This window comes from Zalophus californianus, chromosome 8 (genome assembly GCF_009762305.2).
Source record: "Zalophus californianus isolate mZalCal1 chromosome 8, mZalCal1.pri.v2, whole genome shotgun sequence".
NCBI lineage: Eukaryota > Metazoa > Chordata > Mammalia > Carnivora > Otariidae > Zalophus > Zalophus californianus.
Window position 1 is genome coordinate 72,083,493 of NC_045602.1, and position 16,505 is coordinate 72,099,997.

At 38.4% G+C, this 16,505-nt stretch overlaps 1 protein-coding gene across 2 annotated transcripts in view; it reads right to left on the reverse strand.

Moving 5' to 3' along the window:
• The window catches only part of PPP1R21 (protein phosphatase 1 regulatory subunit 21), a 59,404-nt gene that overhangs the window by 9,971 nt on the left and 32,928 nt on the right, over nucleotides 1-16,505 (reverse strand). For both annotated transcript variants that reach the window (XM_027620872.1, XM_027620871.1), the window contains 4 exons: nucleotides 12,506-12,633; nucleotides 10,088-10,240; nucleotides 6,202-6,294; nucleotides 3,180-3,422 (listed from right to left, as the gene is read on the reverse strand). In XM_027620872.1, coding sequence (XP_027476673.1) covers nucleotides 3,180-3,422; nucleotides 6,202-6,294; nucleotides 10,088-10,240; nucleotides 12,506-12,633 — 617 coding nt within the window. The remainder of the gene's footprint in view (nucleotides 1-3,179; nucleotides 3,423-6,201; nucleotides 6,295-10,087; nucleotides 10,241-12,505; nucleotides 12,634-16,505) is intronic.

Consider the following 16,505-nt stretch of genomic DNA (forward strand, 5'->3'; position numbering starts at 1 on the left):
CTCTGGACACCCGAAAGGAAGGACACCCAGAGCTGCGTACTTAGTTCAGTGACGTTCACTAGGGGCAGGTGGGGACAGGAGGGTAAAAGAAAGGCTGGAAAGGAGAAACATCAAGGAAGGCAGAAAACACCATCACTTTTTTATCTCAATGGTCTCCAGGCTGTTTTTGGCAGGAAGCCCCCATGTACAGGATGGAAGAAGAGTTACATGGTGAGACCCTTCTCCTGGCCTGAAATACTCTTCTCCTGCCTTGGACTCCTGTTCACTTTTGAAACCCGTTCATGTTACCTCTCCTGTGCCATCCTCCCTGTGCCCTCCAGAGGTCTCCTTCTGTGACCCCACAGCACTCCACAGATGTCTACCCACGCACCCTCTGTGACCCCACGGCACTCCGCAGATGTCTACCCATGCCTGTGCTCCCTTAGATTGAAAGCAACAAAGACCTACTGTGAAAAAGAAGAGGAGGCCAATCATGTCTTGGTTCTCTAATGCTGACCATCATAGACAACACCCAAAACTGGGGTTCACGGACACTGTGGCACCTCAGCTGTACCTGAAATCATGGGTAGAATTCTGAATTCAAGAAAGTCAAGGAGAAGGAAAGAGGAGTTGGAAGGCAAAAGCATGTGAGTATATAGGTGATAAGGGTTATGGATGAACAGATATCAAAAGAAACAGCTTGAATGAAGTCAAGGAAGCAAAAATGCAAAGAATCTTATCAGCGAAGAGCTCAGTTTGGCTTTGTACAAAGAAATGTAGAAGATAGGGCAAAAAAGGTAGTCTGGAAAAGGTATCCACAGACCGAGAATGCCAAACTAGTGAGTGGATTATATTCTATAGATAACAGAGAGCCACCAGAAGTCTAGAAACAAGAGAGTACATAATCAGTAATATACTCTAGGAAAATTACTTTGATAGCACCTTATGAGCTGGGTGGGAGGAAAGAGACCCTTAAGAGATGCGAACAGAAGAAATCAAGGCCATGTACACACACGCTAACTGGACAGACTACTGAAAGTAGTGACTTCCAAACTCACCAAACACAAATCACATCATCATCACTCATGGCCCAACAGTGCTCAGCACTAAAGGTTTCCCATGTCCCTGGAAATCCTTCTCACTTACATACCTAATAACCATGCTTGCCATTGAAGATGTTCAAATAAAGACAGTCCTGAACTTTCAGCAAGTGACATTAATGACTCAAATACACCAATGTTGCCAGCTCCCAGCACTTCAAGGAAGGCAAGCAGTAAACAAATGAGTTTATGTCAGCTGATCTGTTTTCTGACACCAATCAGAGCACAAGGCCACAGTTAAGAGAGGAGCGGAGTATGGCCCCAGATACCTTGGATTCCATCCTAGTTCCATCACTTACCAAGGGTGTGGCTTCAGCTGAGTTATTTCACCTCTCTGTCCCCCAGTCTCATCTACAAAATAAAGATGACAGTACCTACAATATTATAGGATCTGTGAGAGGACTGCCTGAGTTCACGTGCCCAAGGTCCGCAGCACCAGGGCTGGAGCACGATCACTACATCACTGTTGTATGAGCACTCTTCCTGGTCTGGTCTGGTCCGACAGTTACTCCCTGGCCACGAGCAACTCCACTGTTGGTGCAAGTGAAAGCCGAGGGAAGGAACAGATACAGGGAAGCAGAAAGAGAGGGGGAGAAAGAAGAAATCCGACCAGAGGGAAAAAGGTCCGACCCTATCAATGAGACAGACTCTGAAGGGAAATCCAAAGATGAGTGGTGGTGGGGTTGCACTTTCCCAGACGGTACCTGAACAGATGTCAACATCCTGCTATGTGTGTTGAATGTGCCTCCACGTGGTCAGTCCGCTTCCCCTAGCCAGAGGCAACGTGCAGGACTCGTGTCTGGGACTCAGACCTGGGATCAGGGAGTTACTATAGGATCATCCTATGAGCATGGTGTCCACACAAGTAAAACCCTGAGAAGTTCAGTTTATGTTTTCTTGCTTTTCTAAAAATTTTAATTCTTTTTTTTCTCCCCATATTTTATTAAGAAGAGTTTCAAACACACAGAAAGTTGGGGGGAAAAAAGTTTAAGAAACATCTGTATATTGGGGCACCTGGGTGGCTCAGTCAGTTAAGCATCTGCCTTCGGCTCAGGTCATGATCCCAGGGTTCTGGGATCGAGGCCCGCATCAGGCTCCCTGCTCAGCGCGAAGCCTGCTTCTCCCTCTGCCTGCCGCTCCCCCTGCTTGTGCTCTCTCTCCCTGTCGAATAAAAAATTAAATCTTTAAAAAAAAGAACGAAAGAAATATAAGGTTGTAAGATAACCTAATGGGTTTCTATATTATATATATGTTGTGAAGCTTTATACTTCTAGGAATCATGTAATTAGTTTAAAATGGTATACGTGGCCATTTCTATGAAAAGGTAGACATTCAAGCCCTTGGTCAGAAACATAACCCATATTACAAATGTTTCTATGGGATGAACCATGGGAGACTATGGACTCTGAGAAACAAACTGAGGGTTCTAGAGGGGAGGGGGGTGGGGGGATGGGTTAGCCTGGTGATGGGTATTAAAGAGGGCACGTACTGAATGGAGCACTGGGTGTTATACGCAAACAATGAATCATGGAACACCACATCAAAAACTAATGATGTAATGTATGGTGATTAACATAACATAATAAAATAAAACTAAAAAAACAAAAACAACAACAACAAAAAAACAAATGTTTCTATGGAAAAACAAAATCAACTTAAATTTGACTTACTAGACCTTTTCCAGGAATACAGTCCTCACCATGGGGAAGTTTCATGCAAAATCAAAGGAAATATAATAGAATAGCTTTTTGAAGGAGGCATCCTGCTTACCACTTGCTTTTTCTGGTACGTGTGGATTATACCTGTTTTACACTGACTGACCTGTTATTTATTTATTTATTTATTTATTTAAGAGGCAGGGGTGGTAAGGGACAGAGGGAAAGGGAGAGAGAGAATCATAAGCAGGCTCCATGCCCAGCGCAGAGCCCAACGCAGGGCTTGATCTCACATCCCTGAGATCATGACCTGAGTCGAAATCAAGAGTCAGACGTTTAACTGATTAAGCCACCAGATGCCCCACACTGACATGTAATTTAGGTGGTTCAAACCAAACACTAGGTTAAGTCCTTACAAACTGGCGTTACAAAAGAAGACACTTACCAGACTGGTGCTGTGAGTAGGCTCCGGCACAGCCTTGGCTGAGGCTTCTTCCCGGCCCGCCGCATTCACCCTGGTGGCATTTTCCTGGGCCAGCCCGAGGCCCTGTCCACTGCTCGTACTCCTCAGCTTATCTGCAATTCGCTGGTTTTCTTTCTCCAGCTTGATTTTGGCTAATTGTGCTTCCAACATCCAATGTTCTTTTTCCTGCTCCAGTTTAGAGATCTTCTCCAAACTCTGCTGAACCTTGAAAAGCAATAGAGTTCTGCACCTTAGAGGATGATGCAGATAAAACTTAGTGGTTCAAGAAAGGCTTCACAGAACATCAACCCCAACTACCTCCCAGAAGTAAAAACAAAAAAGCCTGATTGTTAAACACGGAAAAGGAAATACTGAACAAGATACAAAAAGCACAAACAGAAACAGAGAGTGGAGAGTAAAATTAAGAATCTCTATTCATCAAAAGATATCATTAAGAGAGTGTAAAGGAAAGCCACAAAATGGAAGGCATCTGCAAAGCATATATCCAACAGAGGACTATTATCTAGAATATATAAAGAACTTCTATAAATTATAAGAAAAAGATGGACAACCCAGTAGAAAAATAGAAAGAAAAAAAAAAAAGACTTGAACAGACACTGAACAAGACTAAAAGCATAAAAAAAGAAGGTATTCAATGTCACTATCAAGAAAAAGCAATTTAAAACCGCCCACATGATTACAACTAAAAAGATAGAAAATACAAAGGTGGGCATGTTTGTGGAGCAGTTGGAACTACCATCTAGTGCTGGGAGGACTGGAATTTGGGACAAACACTTTGAAAAACCGTTTGGCTGGATCTTTAAAGCTGATGACATCCTATCCTATGCCCCAGCAATTCTACTTCCAGGTGTATCCCCAACAGAACAGTGTGCATATTTACCAGAGACATGCGTAAGGATGCTCACAGTAGCACCAGGATAGCCAAACACCTGAAACTACCCAAATACTCCCAGGTCGTAAAAAAGAATACTGCCTATTCACACAACAGAATACTCAACAACAATGAAAATGGACAGATCACAATTACATATAACACAAATGAGTATTACAAATATGTTGGACAAAAGAAGCCAGACCTGAAAGAATATATGTTATATAACCTCATTTCATGAAAAGTCCATTTACTGTATTTTTACACTAATCTTAGAGTGCAGGATGATGGATCTCTTTGGAGGCAAGGAGAGTAATAACTGGAAAGGGGCACAAGGAAGGCTTCTGGCAATTTTTTTTTAAAGGTATACTTTGCATAAAGAAATGTTCTTTTAAAAAAATTTATCTAAGCTGCTAGTTACATCAGTATGTTCACTTGTGAAAATTCACTGGGCTATATATATATACAGTTGACCCTTGAACAACCCAGGTTTGAACTACGTGGATCCACTTATACAAGGATTTGTTTCAATACATACAGTACAGTACTATTAACGTATTTTCTCTTATGATTTTGTTAATAACATCTTTTCCCTAGCTTACTTTATTGTAAGAATGTGGTATATAATACATATAATATATAAAATATGTATTAATCAGCTATTTATGCCCTTAGTAGGGCTTCCAGTCAACAGTAGTTAAGTTTTTGGGCAGTCAAAAGTTCTACATGGATTACTGACTGCACGAGGGAGGGGAGGTGTCAATGCCCCTAACCCCCATGTTGTTCAAGGGTCAACTATACATTAAGTATTTGTATACTTTTTTTAAGGATGTTATACTCCATTCAATAAGAAGTTTAAAAAACTAATTCTCAGGACAAATAAAAGTTTGAGAATTACATGAAAATAAAAGCAAGCTTGCAGTGAGTTCCAAATGTTTTACCAACTACCATGGCTGAGCAATTACCATGCAGCAGACACCGTTCATGGTACTTTCCTGCCATTAACCCACTGAAGCCTCCCAGTCCTTCAATTCTCATTTCTCAAAGAGCCGAACTAAAGCTCCCAGAAGCTGAACCACCTGCTAAGCTAGCAAATGGCAAAGCAAGGATCTGGGACCCCATCTGTCTGGCTCACAACTCTGATTCTTTTCACTGTATCACACTGTCTCCCCTTGGCTCAATTAATCCTTCCATGACCCTGAAAGGCAGGTATTATCCTCACTGCAGAGAGGCAGGAAGTGACGCCCAGTACTTATCAGACTAGCCTGCAGCTGGTCAACAGCAGAGTGGGAAAAGCAACAGCTCTGAAGCCAGACAGCTCTCCCCACTTAACTAGCTACGTTGGGTAAAAGCTGCTTACTTTCTTGGAGCCTTACTTTCCTTGATAAAATAAGAAGAAAATGGAAAGTCAATTTTTAAAGTGTTCTCCATTTTATTGTTTATCCCAGGAATTTTGTTTTTCAGGAATTACTCTCTGAATTAAGTTTTCAGTTCCAACATTCTAGCATATTCATGTCGAAAAGATAAGTGATATGTGCCAGCATGGACAAAATAGTCTTGGGTGAATTTATTTGCACTCTCTTTTAAGATAAATACTTCCAAAACTTAAAGCAAGTCTGCTGTTGAAGGGAATAAATCTCTGACAAAAGCTAAACCGGTGTCAGTGGGCACCAACTTCTGGAAAAGTTAGTCCCTCCCACCTCCACCTAGCCCCCAAGTTCAAATGACCAACTAAATGAACACTGGAAATTTTTCATTACTGATCATTTAAGAAATAAAAATAATGGAGTCTCTAGCTCCTCCCCCTTTTTTGCTTTATTATTCCCTACATTTAAATCTAGTGCCTAGAGAAAAAAAGAATCACTGTGTCCCAAGTGTGTTGATATTACATTAGTGGCAATTACACCACCAACTGAATCAAGATGACTTAAGAGTATCAACAAACGTTCTTCAGTGAATTATGCTTATGGTGCTTTTTTAGCATGTGTTAAACCACTAATTTTACATGTTTACTTATATAACCTTTTAAATTGTTCTGTGTTAAAAGCCTTTTCCAGGGGATTTAACATTTATGCTCTTTTAACAAGTAGCATGATTTGCCAGGCGCCATACCTGTTGGGCAAGGCCTTCTCGACTTTCCGTAGAGCTAAGAAGGACCCGGCGGTTTGCCAGTGCTTCTTCATAAGGCACAGACTCCACAAGGGGCTATGGAAAAAGCATCATAAGAATTCAAGAAAAAGATCATATTATTCCCTGATCCTATCTACACAATAAGAATGCTAAGTGGGGTTCAATAATAAATTCAGATATACGCCAACATACACTACTTCATTTACTAATGTGACAAGGAACTTTTTTAAAGAAAAATAATGACGAGGGACTTGTCATTCCAGTTATAATCTACACTAACTAAAACCATAGGGACTTGTACCGAATACCATATGATTTCACTTCTATGTGAAATCTAAACAACAAAACAAATAAAAAAAAAAAACAAAACAGAAACAGACTCAGATACAGAGAACAATGAGATGGTTGCCGGGTGGAAGGGGGTGGGGGGATGGGCAAAATAGGGACAGGGGATTAAAAGGTACAAACTTCCAGTTATAAAATAAATAAGACACAGGGATACAAACACACACCGTAAGGAATATAAATAATAAGTAACAACTTTGTATGGTGACAAACAGTAGCTAGACCTATCTTGGTGATCACTTTATAATGTATAAAAATGTTAAATAACTATGCTGTACATCTGAAACTATATAACATACATCACTTACATCTCAATTAAAAAAAAAAAAAAAAAAGCAGATTGTCAGGAGATGGGGCAGAGAGGCAGGAGTAAAGATTACTAAGGGGCCGGCACGTGGGTGGCTCAGTCGATTCAGCGTCTGCCTTCAGCTCAGGACATGATCCCGGAGTCCTGGGATTGGGTCTCACATCGGGTTCCCTGCTCTGAGGGGAGCCTGCTTCTCCCTCTGCCTCTGCCTGCCACTCTCTCTGCTTGTGCTCTCTCTCTCTCTCTCTCTCTCTCTCTCTGTGTCAAATAAATAAATAAATAAAATCTTAAAAAAAAAAATTACTAAGGGGCATTGTCTTGACCATGATTTCAAGAGTGCAGACATATCCCAAACCTATCAAATTTTATACTTCAAATATATGCAGTTTTTGTATGCCTATTAAATCCCCAATAAAACTTTGCAAAACAAATCAAAAAAACAGATAGATAAAGGAAGACGATAGAAAATCTAGAAACAGACAAATGCAGAGACAAAAAATGTATTATATGATAAATGGTGCATTTTTTTAAGTCAATGGAGAAAGAACAGACTATCAGATAAATGCTATAAGGACAACCAGTTAATAATTTAGAAAAATAACTACTTAGATTCCCTGTTTCACACCTACATCAGGATGAATCCAAGATGGATTAAAGACCTGAATTTAAAAATTGAGACCATGAAAATAATGGAAGAAAATGTAGGTGAACATTTCTGTAATCTTGAAAAGTACCCCTGGCTGAGAATCACCACCATAAAGACTGGTTTAATGATATAAAAATTAAAACTTCTATTTTGAAAAAAATACTGGAGCAAACTGGGGGGAAAATACTTCCAACAAAGACACAGAATTAACATTTTTATTATAAAAAAACTAAAAAATAAAATAAAATTCTTAGTATAATAGGGAGCTCTTTCAACCCTAATTAGGAACATCTATCTAAAAATAGGTCAACAATGAACAGAGAATTGACAGAATGAATACAAACGATAACTTTATGAAAGGACGTTCCACTTCAATAAGCAAAGAACTGCAAATTAAAATAACAGTAAGAAACCTCTTGTCTCTGAGATGGATAAATATTAAATTCATGGGTTAAATTTATACTTCTACTGCTGGTAAACTATAAATAGGTAACCTTCTGAAGTGCAGTCTGGAAGAAATGTGCCAAAATTTGAAAGAGTCACACACTTTGAACCAGCAATTCCATTTTGGGAAATTAATCTTAAACATATAATTAAATTAATTAGACAAATATAGGGAGATAGGTAGCCTTATACAGTGCTAGAAGGGCAAAACAGTACAGCTATTCTTAAGGGCAATTTGCAATAAATATTAAAATCTAAAATGTGCACACCACACGATCTAGAACATTCTACTACTCAATATTCCATACCTGTGCCTGAGGCATTTACAAAGTTATCCACTGCAGTATTATCATAACAGTAAAAAACTGGAATGAACCTAAATACCCACCAATAGAGAACACCTAAATGAGCCACAGAACATTCATATTATAGAATTCTATGCTGTATTTAAAAAGAATATAGTAGCCACCATATGTAATGATACAGACCTCTAAAACATTTTTTTCATTTTTTTAAAGTATAACGTGACAATGTTACATTAGTTTCAAGCGTACAACATAGTGATTCAGCAATTCTATACATCTAAAACATTTTAGTTTTTTTAAGTTTATTTATTTTTTTTTAGTAATCTCTACACACAATGTAGGGCTCAAACTCATGACCCAGAGATCAAGAGTTGAATTCTCTTCCAACTGAACCAGCCAAGCACCCCTAAAATATTCTAAATGAAAAAATCATGTGGCACAATGAAACATGCATTTAGGTTAAAAAAAGAAAGAAAATTCTATTTATTGTATATTGTCTATAAGTTTATATAGATGCATGTAAATGCTCCAAGATTTTGGAAGGTTACACATCAAACTAATTACTATAGTCAGCTCTGGAAAGAAAGTGAAATTAGGGACTGTACTTTACCTGTAATGTAATATAAGAATGTGTTTATTATATATTATGTGTAACTAAAAGTTTTTAAAAATAAGGGGAAAAGGTAAAAAATGCACAAAGTTACAGGTCCAAGTATATCTACTGTAGCTCTGCATATAATAGTGAAAAAGAGAAAACCACCTAAATATCCACGAGCAATGGACTGGTTAAATTATGACACATTTACAGAATGAAATACTGTAACAATTTATATCTACAGACATATTATTTGCTATATAAAAATCATAATTTTTATATCTCCGATTCACTATGAAGAAAAAAACAGATTCTAAAACAGTGTATGGGGGCACCCGGGTGGCTCAACTGGTTAAGGGTCTGCCTTCGGCTCAGGTCATGATCCCAAGGTCCTGGGATCGAGTCCCGTATCATGCTCCCTGCTCAGCGGGGAGCCTGCTTCTCCCTCTCCTTCCCCGCTCTGGCCCTGCCCCCTGCTTGTGCACTCTCTCTCTCCTCAAATAAATAAAATTTTTAAAATAAATAAATAAAACTGTACGTATTCAGATACACTTTGCTTTTTATAACATATACATGTGGTGTTTCCTTGTGCATGTGCAGCACGCATGTACTACAATTTTCCTGGATACAGATATACTCTAATAAAACTTAATGGTAGCTACCTCTAGGTGGTGGGATTTGGTACAATTATAATTTTCTTCATCATGTACTGCTTTATCTTCTGATTTCTTTTTTTATTTATTTATTTAAATTCAATTAGCCAACACACAGTACATCATTAGTTTCAGATGTAGTGTTCAATAATTTATCAGTTGCATAAAACACCTAGTGTTCATCACATCAGGTGCCTTCTGATTTCTTTTTGCAACGACCTTGTTTTCTTATATTCGGGAAAGAATTATAGATGTATTTCCATTTTTTTATGTTTCTACAAGTTTGAGATTTCTGAAGTTGGATACTTACTGGCTGCCTGGCTGCCTCATTCTAGACACTCCTACCAGGCACTTGGGGACATGAGTCCAACATGGCCTATGCACAGATCACATGTTAATTGAGGTTTGGGTCTCTGTCACCTTTTCCTTCCCAAAGACCTCCCCCAGTACCCACCAACCACCCGTGCCCCCAGTTGTGTAAAATCTAAACGATATGAACTGTGCAGACTCTCGCCATTCTCTGGAACGATTCCTGATTTGCCTCTGATGTAAATTCAACAGCAGCTCACAAACCTTTCTCAGAGCCTTCATGTAGGCAGCAGCTTTTTTCTTGTACTGCAGCATGCATTCAGCTGAAAGAGGACTAATGAAGTCACTCGCTGCTTTAGGACCGTAGCTCAGAGAAGCAATGAAGTAGTCCACGTTGTTGCTGAAGAAAGATGCAATCTAAATCAAGTGTGACAAGAAGACAGATTTTGTTTTCCAATAATATGTCTAACATATATATATACCTAATAGTTTTCGGACCAGAGCGAAAGGTGCTGGGAATGGAAATGAAATTTCAACACCTGCCCCAAAGCCCACATTTATTTATTTGAGGAGAATACCTAGAGCGATGATTTGTAATAAAAAGACAATACCAGTAGAAAGATTGAGACCAGACTTCTGACAGGTCTTAAGGTAAACAACTCCTATTATTCCTGAAAACCAAGACTAATTCTAGTTTATTCTGTAAACGATGTCCATGAGCTATTTACCTCATTAATTTCTGCCACTACTCTCAAAATATCTATGTTTGGATTTATACATTCTATTTGTATTTTAACTCTGAATGCTTCAAATTCCAACATGAGACACGACATGGCATCTTGGAATATGTTCACTCTATTTGAACTTAATTCTGTAAATCTCAATTTGTGAATTACACATATAATAAAGACTAGCAATTTAGTAGACCCTGTCATTAACAGATTAAACATGAGTTAAATCTGTGTAAGCAGCCATGAAGATCTACAACTGAGCCATGACTTTGAATCTACAGTGCCGTATGAAATGGTGATATAAATAAAAATGTCTGAGAAGGTTATTAGCCGGAAAAATTAAAAAGTGTTGGCTACATTAAAGAATACCCTATTTTGATAAATAAGAAGTGACTTATAGAACAAAATATCCTACACCTTGGCAGAAACTGCTCAAAAAGTAAGCAATGAATCACTAATGGTCTGAAAGGTTTTATTTTTCATCACTTTACTGTATCAAGAGAAATTCTATACTAGGTAATATTCAAGAAGATAAAGGATTCTAAAACTCTTGAGTCTTATATTCCTTGTAAACGACATGGAGGGTTTGCATTTGGGTCACTGCAGCATACAGTGAGGTTTATTTTCTCTCCTCTTTCTAATATTTCTACATTTTCTAAATGTTCTTCAATAGGCATATATTACATTTTCTCACTGGGCTTCTAAAAATTATAAACTATAAAATTTAGTTTGATCGAATCACATTAGCTAAGTATCAAGCTGCCACCAACTAACATTAGTTCAAATACTTACTTCAGTTAAAAACCATGTACAAAAAATTCAGAATGAAGATCGTAGACCTGTCCTTGAGACATTTTAAAGTTTCAGGTAAAGCAAATCTAAAATTAGCTGTGAAGGATCCAGGTATTTAATATTTCAGAGTTTTCATAAAAGTTGAAAAATGCAGAGACTCCTCTAAAATGCCAATGTTCTCTTTTTCCAGAATTTTTTGTAATTGAATCAAAGTTAGAATTATCTTCAGAAAGCTACAGCATGCCTGTAGATGCAAGTGTTCAAAAGGGGGCAATGGGGATGGTCTTCTTGCTGGAGAACCCTGTAGGCACAGATCTGTGAGCTGACAGAACCTAAAGATAACACCTTTTAATGATGGCCCCAAGCTCTAGCAAAGTGTCACTGAATATATAAAATGATCTGTGATCACTTCTGATTAACTTAATTACCTGAAAAAAATATGTTTCTATAAGAGGCAACTTGTCAGAAAAATAATGGTATATAAACACAGATGGAGAAATTTCCTTGAGAAATTAGGATGCATCAACTGAAATAAATGGGCTAAGATAGCTCTGCATGCAGTCCTTCCAGTTACACATATATGGGTAGTTCTCAGAGAAATCTGAATCAGTAAAGCTGTACTGAGAATGTGACAACTGCTAAAATCAGAATATCCAAGAGAGAATTTTTAGAGAAAGTGCATTTTGGTCAGTTTACAATAATAATTAAGTGCTTAATGAGCCAAATAATCATTATCTAATATTAATGGTTCAATGAAAAGACACATGTTGAAGTCACCTTAAAAGCACTTGTTAGGAAATAAAATCACAGAAGCAGCACTGTGACAAAAAACTAGGAGGGAAAAAAACCAAAATATTAACAAAGGTTTTACTGGTTCTTTTTTCTTTTTATAGAAGTTCCCAATTTCTATAAAGCAGACATTTGATATGCACAAAGATGTATACTCATCATCAAATATCTCCCTAAAAACTAAACTGTGAGCAAGTGACTCATTACAAATGCTAACAACAGTCACTCCCATATTGCTTTAAATATTGTATAGGGAGAAGGAAAAGGGAGATAACTTTATTTTATAAAAAAGTCGGATATTCCAAAAATCCTTTTAAAGGAGCTTACTTAAGAATTAAAGTTCATGTCACTATAAACCAAGAAAACTTACCTTTCCTGCTCCATTTGTTAATGCTGCTACGGATGACAGGATACAGTCATTAGTTGTAATGAGCTTCTGTGTTGCTGTGGGAAGTTCATGCTCTATTGTAGCTTTCTGATTGTAATGTTTAGAAATATCTATAAAAGCAATCAAATGAAAACTCTTACTATCCATATACAAGTTGCACACAACCAGCCCATTAACTTCTCATATCTACTCTTAGAGACTTACACAGTAAATTTGAACAACAACAACAAAAAGGTCCCAACTCTATCAGGATTGTCCTGAATATCAATTAGGTCACAAATCCATGTGGAAAGACTAGAGACAAGTGAGGGTCTGTGTCTCTATTACAACTACCAGCTTGTGGCTCCGATTATCCCTCATCTGAGTTTTTGCCCTTCTTCTAGGGCTGGGTAAATGACCCTGAGCAGTTATTTCCCAGTTAAAAATGCTGTTTTGATAGTCTGGGCAGGCACAGATGAGAATTTATCTCGTCCTTCTATAAGCTAACTGTGAGGCGGGAACAGAACGACTCACAGAGGTACAATGCCCCACAATCCTTACTGGCCTGCAGCCAGTTTGCTGGCACACACCCTGACACTGACACCGACAAGGGTCTGCACAGCCAAACCAGGATGGAATGCTCCCATGTCTGGCTTCCTGGGCCACCGCCCCCGGTCCCAGAGTAGTACAACAAAGCCTGTGGTTAGCAAAGCACAGGACAGAGACTTAGACATAAAAGCGTTAAAAGAAACTGTAGTAGGTGAAACTGGCCAAACAACTAAGCTTGGCATTTTCTGGGTCTCTGAGAAAGAATGATTTTGTCCCAAAAATAAGGGATAATGGGAGAATTCTTAAAGACAACACTGATTTACGAGGAAGGGTAATGATATTTTTAAATAATAAAGTGTTCACAATTCATTCTCCTCTGAATTTTTTAGAATACTTCAGGTACAACAGCATCAATTATCATCATCAACAAAGCTAAAACTAAATCACAAAATACAAAAATTAATTTTTAAAACAGGTGTGTATGCCGAGAATTGCATTTATTCAGAATCAAGGAATCTAGCTGATTTCTGACTGGATAATTAAAAAGAAATAAGACTAGTTAGAAAGAAATGGCATTTGAGATTTAACCTGATATCATGATATGTTAACACAAAAATCACTGTTTTATGAATAGAATTATTTTTACTAAAATTTTAAAACTGGGGAATTGTTTTATTTATATATTTAATAGACATAAATTTGTAAACTATAATTTAAGATAGTTTTGGATTCACAGAGAAGTTACAGAGACTTTCTGTATACCCTTTAGCCAGCATTCCCTACCGTTAACACCTTACATTACTATGGTACACCTGTCACAGCAAAGGAGCCAACTAATTGGTACATTACTATTATGTTTATATTTTTAAAAATAAATGATTATCCTCTATATATTCCTACGATATCCAAGTGAATAAAAATTCAATTGGAACAGTGAACATTTTTTTTAAAGATTATTTATTTTAGAGACAGAGAGGGAGAGCAGGCAAGAGGGAGAGAGAATACTCAAGCAGACTCCCCACTGAGCACAGAGCTCAACGAGGGGCTTGATCCCAGGACCCTGAGATTATAAGCTGAGCCAAAATCAAGAGTCATCCGCTTAACCGACTGAACCACCAGGCATCGCACTGAACATTTTTTATATACAGAACTGCTAGCCCCTAACACAGACATTTTCTTTCTACACACCACAGAAAGTTATAGTCACTATTTTACTGGAAGTACACAAATCTTGGTTGGCAGGTAATCTTAGGTGACTGGTAGATGACTGAGATACTTAGGGAAGTCATACAGTACTTTGAACACTGACATGGTTCCCACTGAAACAGCGCCACTGTAGTTTGACTACGAATTCTCCTGATCCAATTGTTCACTCTTTATTGAGTCCAAAGATTTCAATTATTTAGGGTGTTCCTTGACATTAAATTTTAAATCCAAGAAGAACAAAGAAACCATGTGACCTAGGCCAGAGATTTCTTTTTCTTTTTTTTTTTTAAGTTTTTATTTATTCATTTGATGGAGAGAGCACAAGAGGGGGAGTGGCAGGCAGAGGGAGAAGCAGGCTCCCCGCTGAGCAAGGAGCCTGATGCAGGGCTCCATCCCAGGACCCTGGAATTATGACCTGCGTCGAAGGCAGATGCTTAACCGACTGAGCCACGCAGGCACCCCGAGATTTCTTTTTATGTTTCCTACGGTCTACCTGCTTTAGACCTGAGATTTAAAATCAACAATTCTCACTTAGAATTCCCTTGTTAAAAGATTAATTCATTCCGATTTTAAATCCATGTAGGATTGACATGTTTATAAATCTCTAGCTCTCTTTTTACACTGACACCTGGCTGCCTGCCTCCTAACTCAGATCAAGCAATTATTCAGGGCAAAGTAGCAAGGGAAGAGGTTTGAGAGTTCTCTGAAACACAAAGCTTCTTCTGTTAATGCCAGCTGATGTTCACTGAGTCTCCCTGAGAGATACACAGCAGTCTTCCAAGCTAGGTAAGAAGACAAATTTGAACTGTAAACCTAGCAACAGGACCCCATAATCTTGCCAATCACCCTTCATGTTTCCCAATATTCTCTCTTTACATTATGTTTGCAAGGACAGAAACAAGTGGAGGCACTTAGCGGGCTGGGGGGAGGGGACGGACACTGATCCTCCCGTAAGTTCCATCAGCTCATGCCTCAAATAACAACAGTAACATTCTTTGATTTAGACGGCTTGGTGTCTTCTTAATCTTATGTAATGTATTAATAAAAGCATCTGTATGGGGGGCCTGGTTGGCTCAACTGGTGGAGTGTGCGACTCTTGATCTCAGGGTTGTAGGTTTGAGCCCTATGTCGGGTATGGAGATTACTTAAAAAAAAAAATCTTAAAAAAAAAGCATCTGTATAAAATTATAAATTAAAATAGAAATATAAATAAAATCAAGATTCTCTTTAATGTAAAGGAAGGTTTAAGACCCTTCTCATTGGACAGCTACCCTCCACCACTCTAGCCCCTTCTTTAGAGAAATGCGAGAAAAACCACTAGCGAGAAGAAATCATTATGTCGGCATAGCAAAATTTAGAAAATAAAACCAAAAAAAAAAATGTGGCGACAGAGCTACCTGGGGTTTCAATGGCCCAGTTCTAGGTTAACTAAAGTTCTGGAAGAAAGGACCACAGCTAGATCTGAACTCCCCAAACCAAAATCTGCACGGAAAATAGGCACCAGGCCCTTGGGTTCTCCACATACCAGACTAGTTCTGCTGGTTTGGGGCTAACTGTTGTCACCTGCCACAAAGACTGTCTATTCAAGCTGTGATTCCTGCAGCCAGGGCTAGCTCCAGAAGTACAGTAATTTTTTAAATTCCTTATAATTGAAGAAAAGCCACAAAAAGGCCCATTCTCCACACTGAATGGTAAGGTGGTGCTAGGTGAGACTATTGGCACTAACTACGAATGATTCCCAGTCCTATAGGTTGCATGCCAATCTACAGAAGGGCCTGAATATACACATCTTGTACATGATTTCCAACACTCATAGTTTTTAAAATTATTTTCTGTGAAACTAGTAACTGGTCCCTAATTGTTACCTCCACACCACAAGGAATAATCTAGGCTATTATTAATCTGGGCTATTTCTGATAACTGCTTCTGCCCTTTCCTCCTTCCCCTACCCCAACTGCCTTCAAAAGGAAAAGGAAGGAAGAGAAAAACCTAGAAGCCATGCAGACCTATAGATTAAAAAGTCAACTCAGAATCACAGTTAGCTAAGAAGCATATGAAATGTCCTTCAGCTGACTATATTCTTAGTCCATAGCAATTAAACACTGACCAGAGTGTAAAACCAGACCTGCACTTTTCAAGGTTCCCCTGAACAAAACAGGACTTAACATGGGCACTTTAAACATAAAAATGCACAGGATGGTGGAAAGTTAGTACACTCTTTCTTGGAACTTTAAACCCTGGTTTCCTC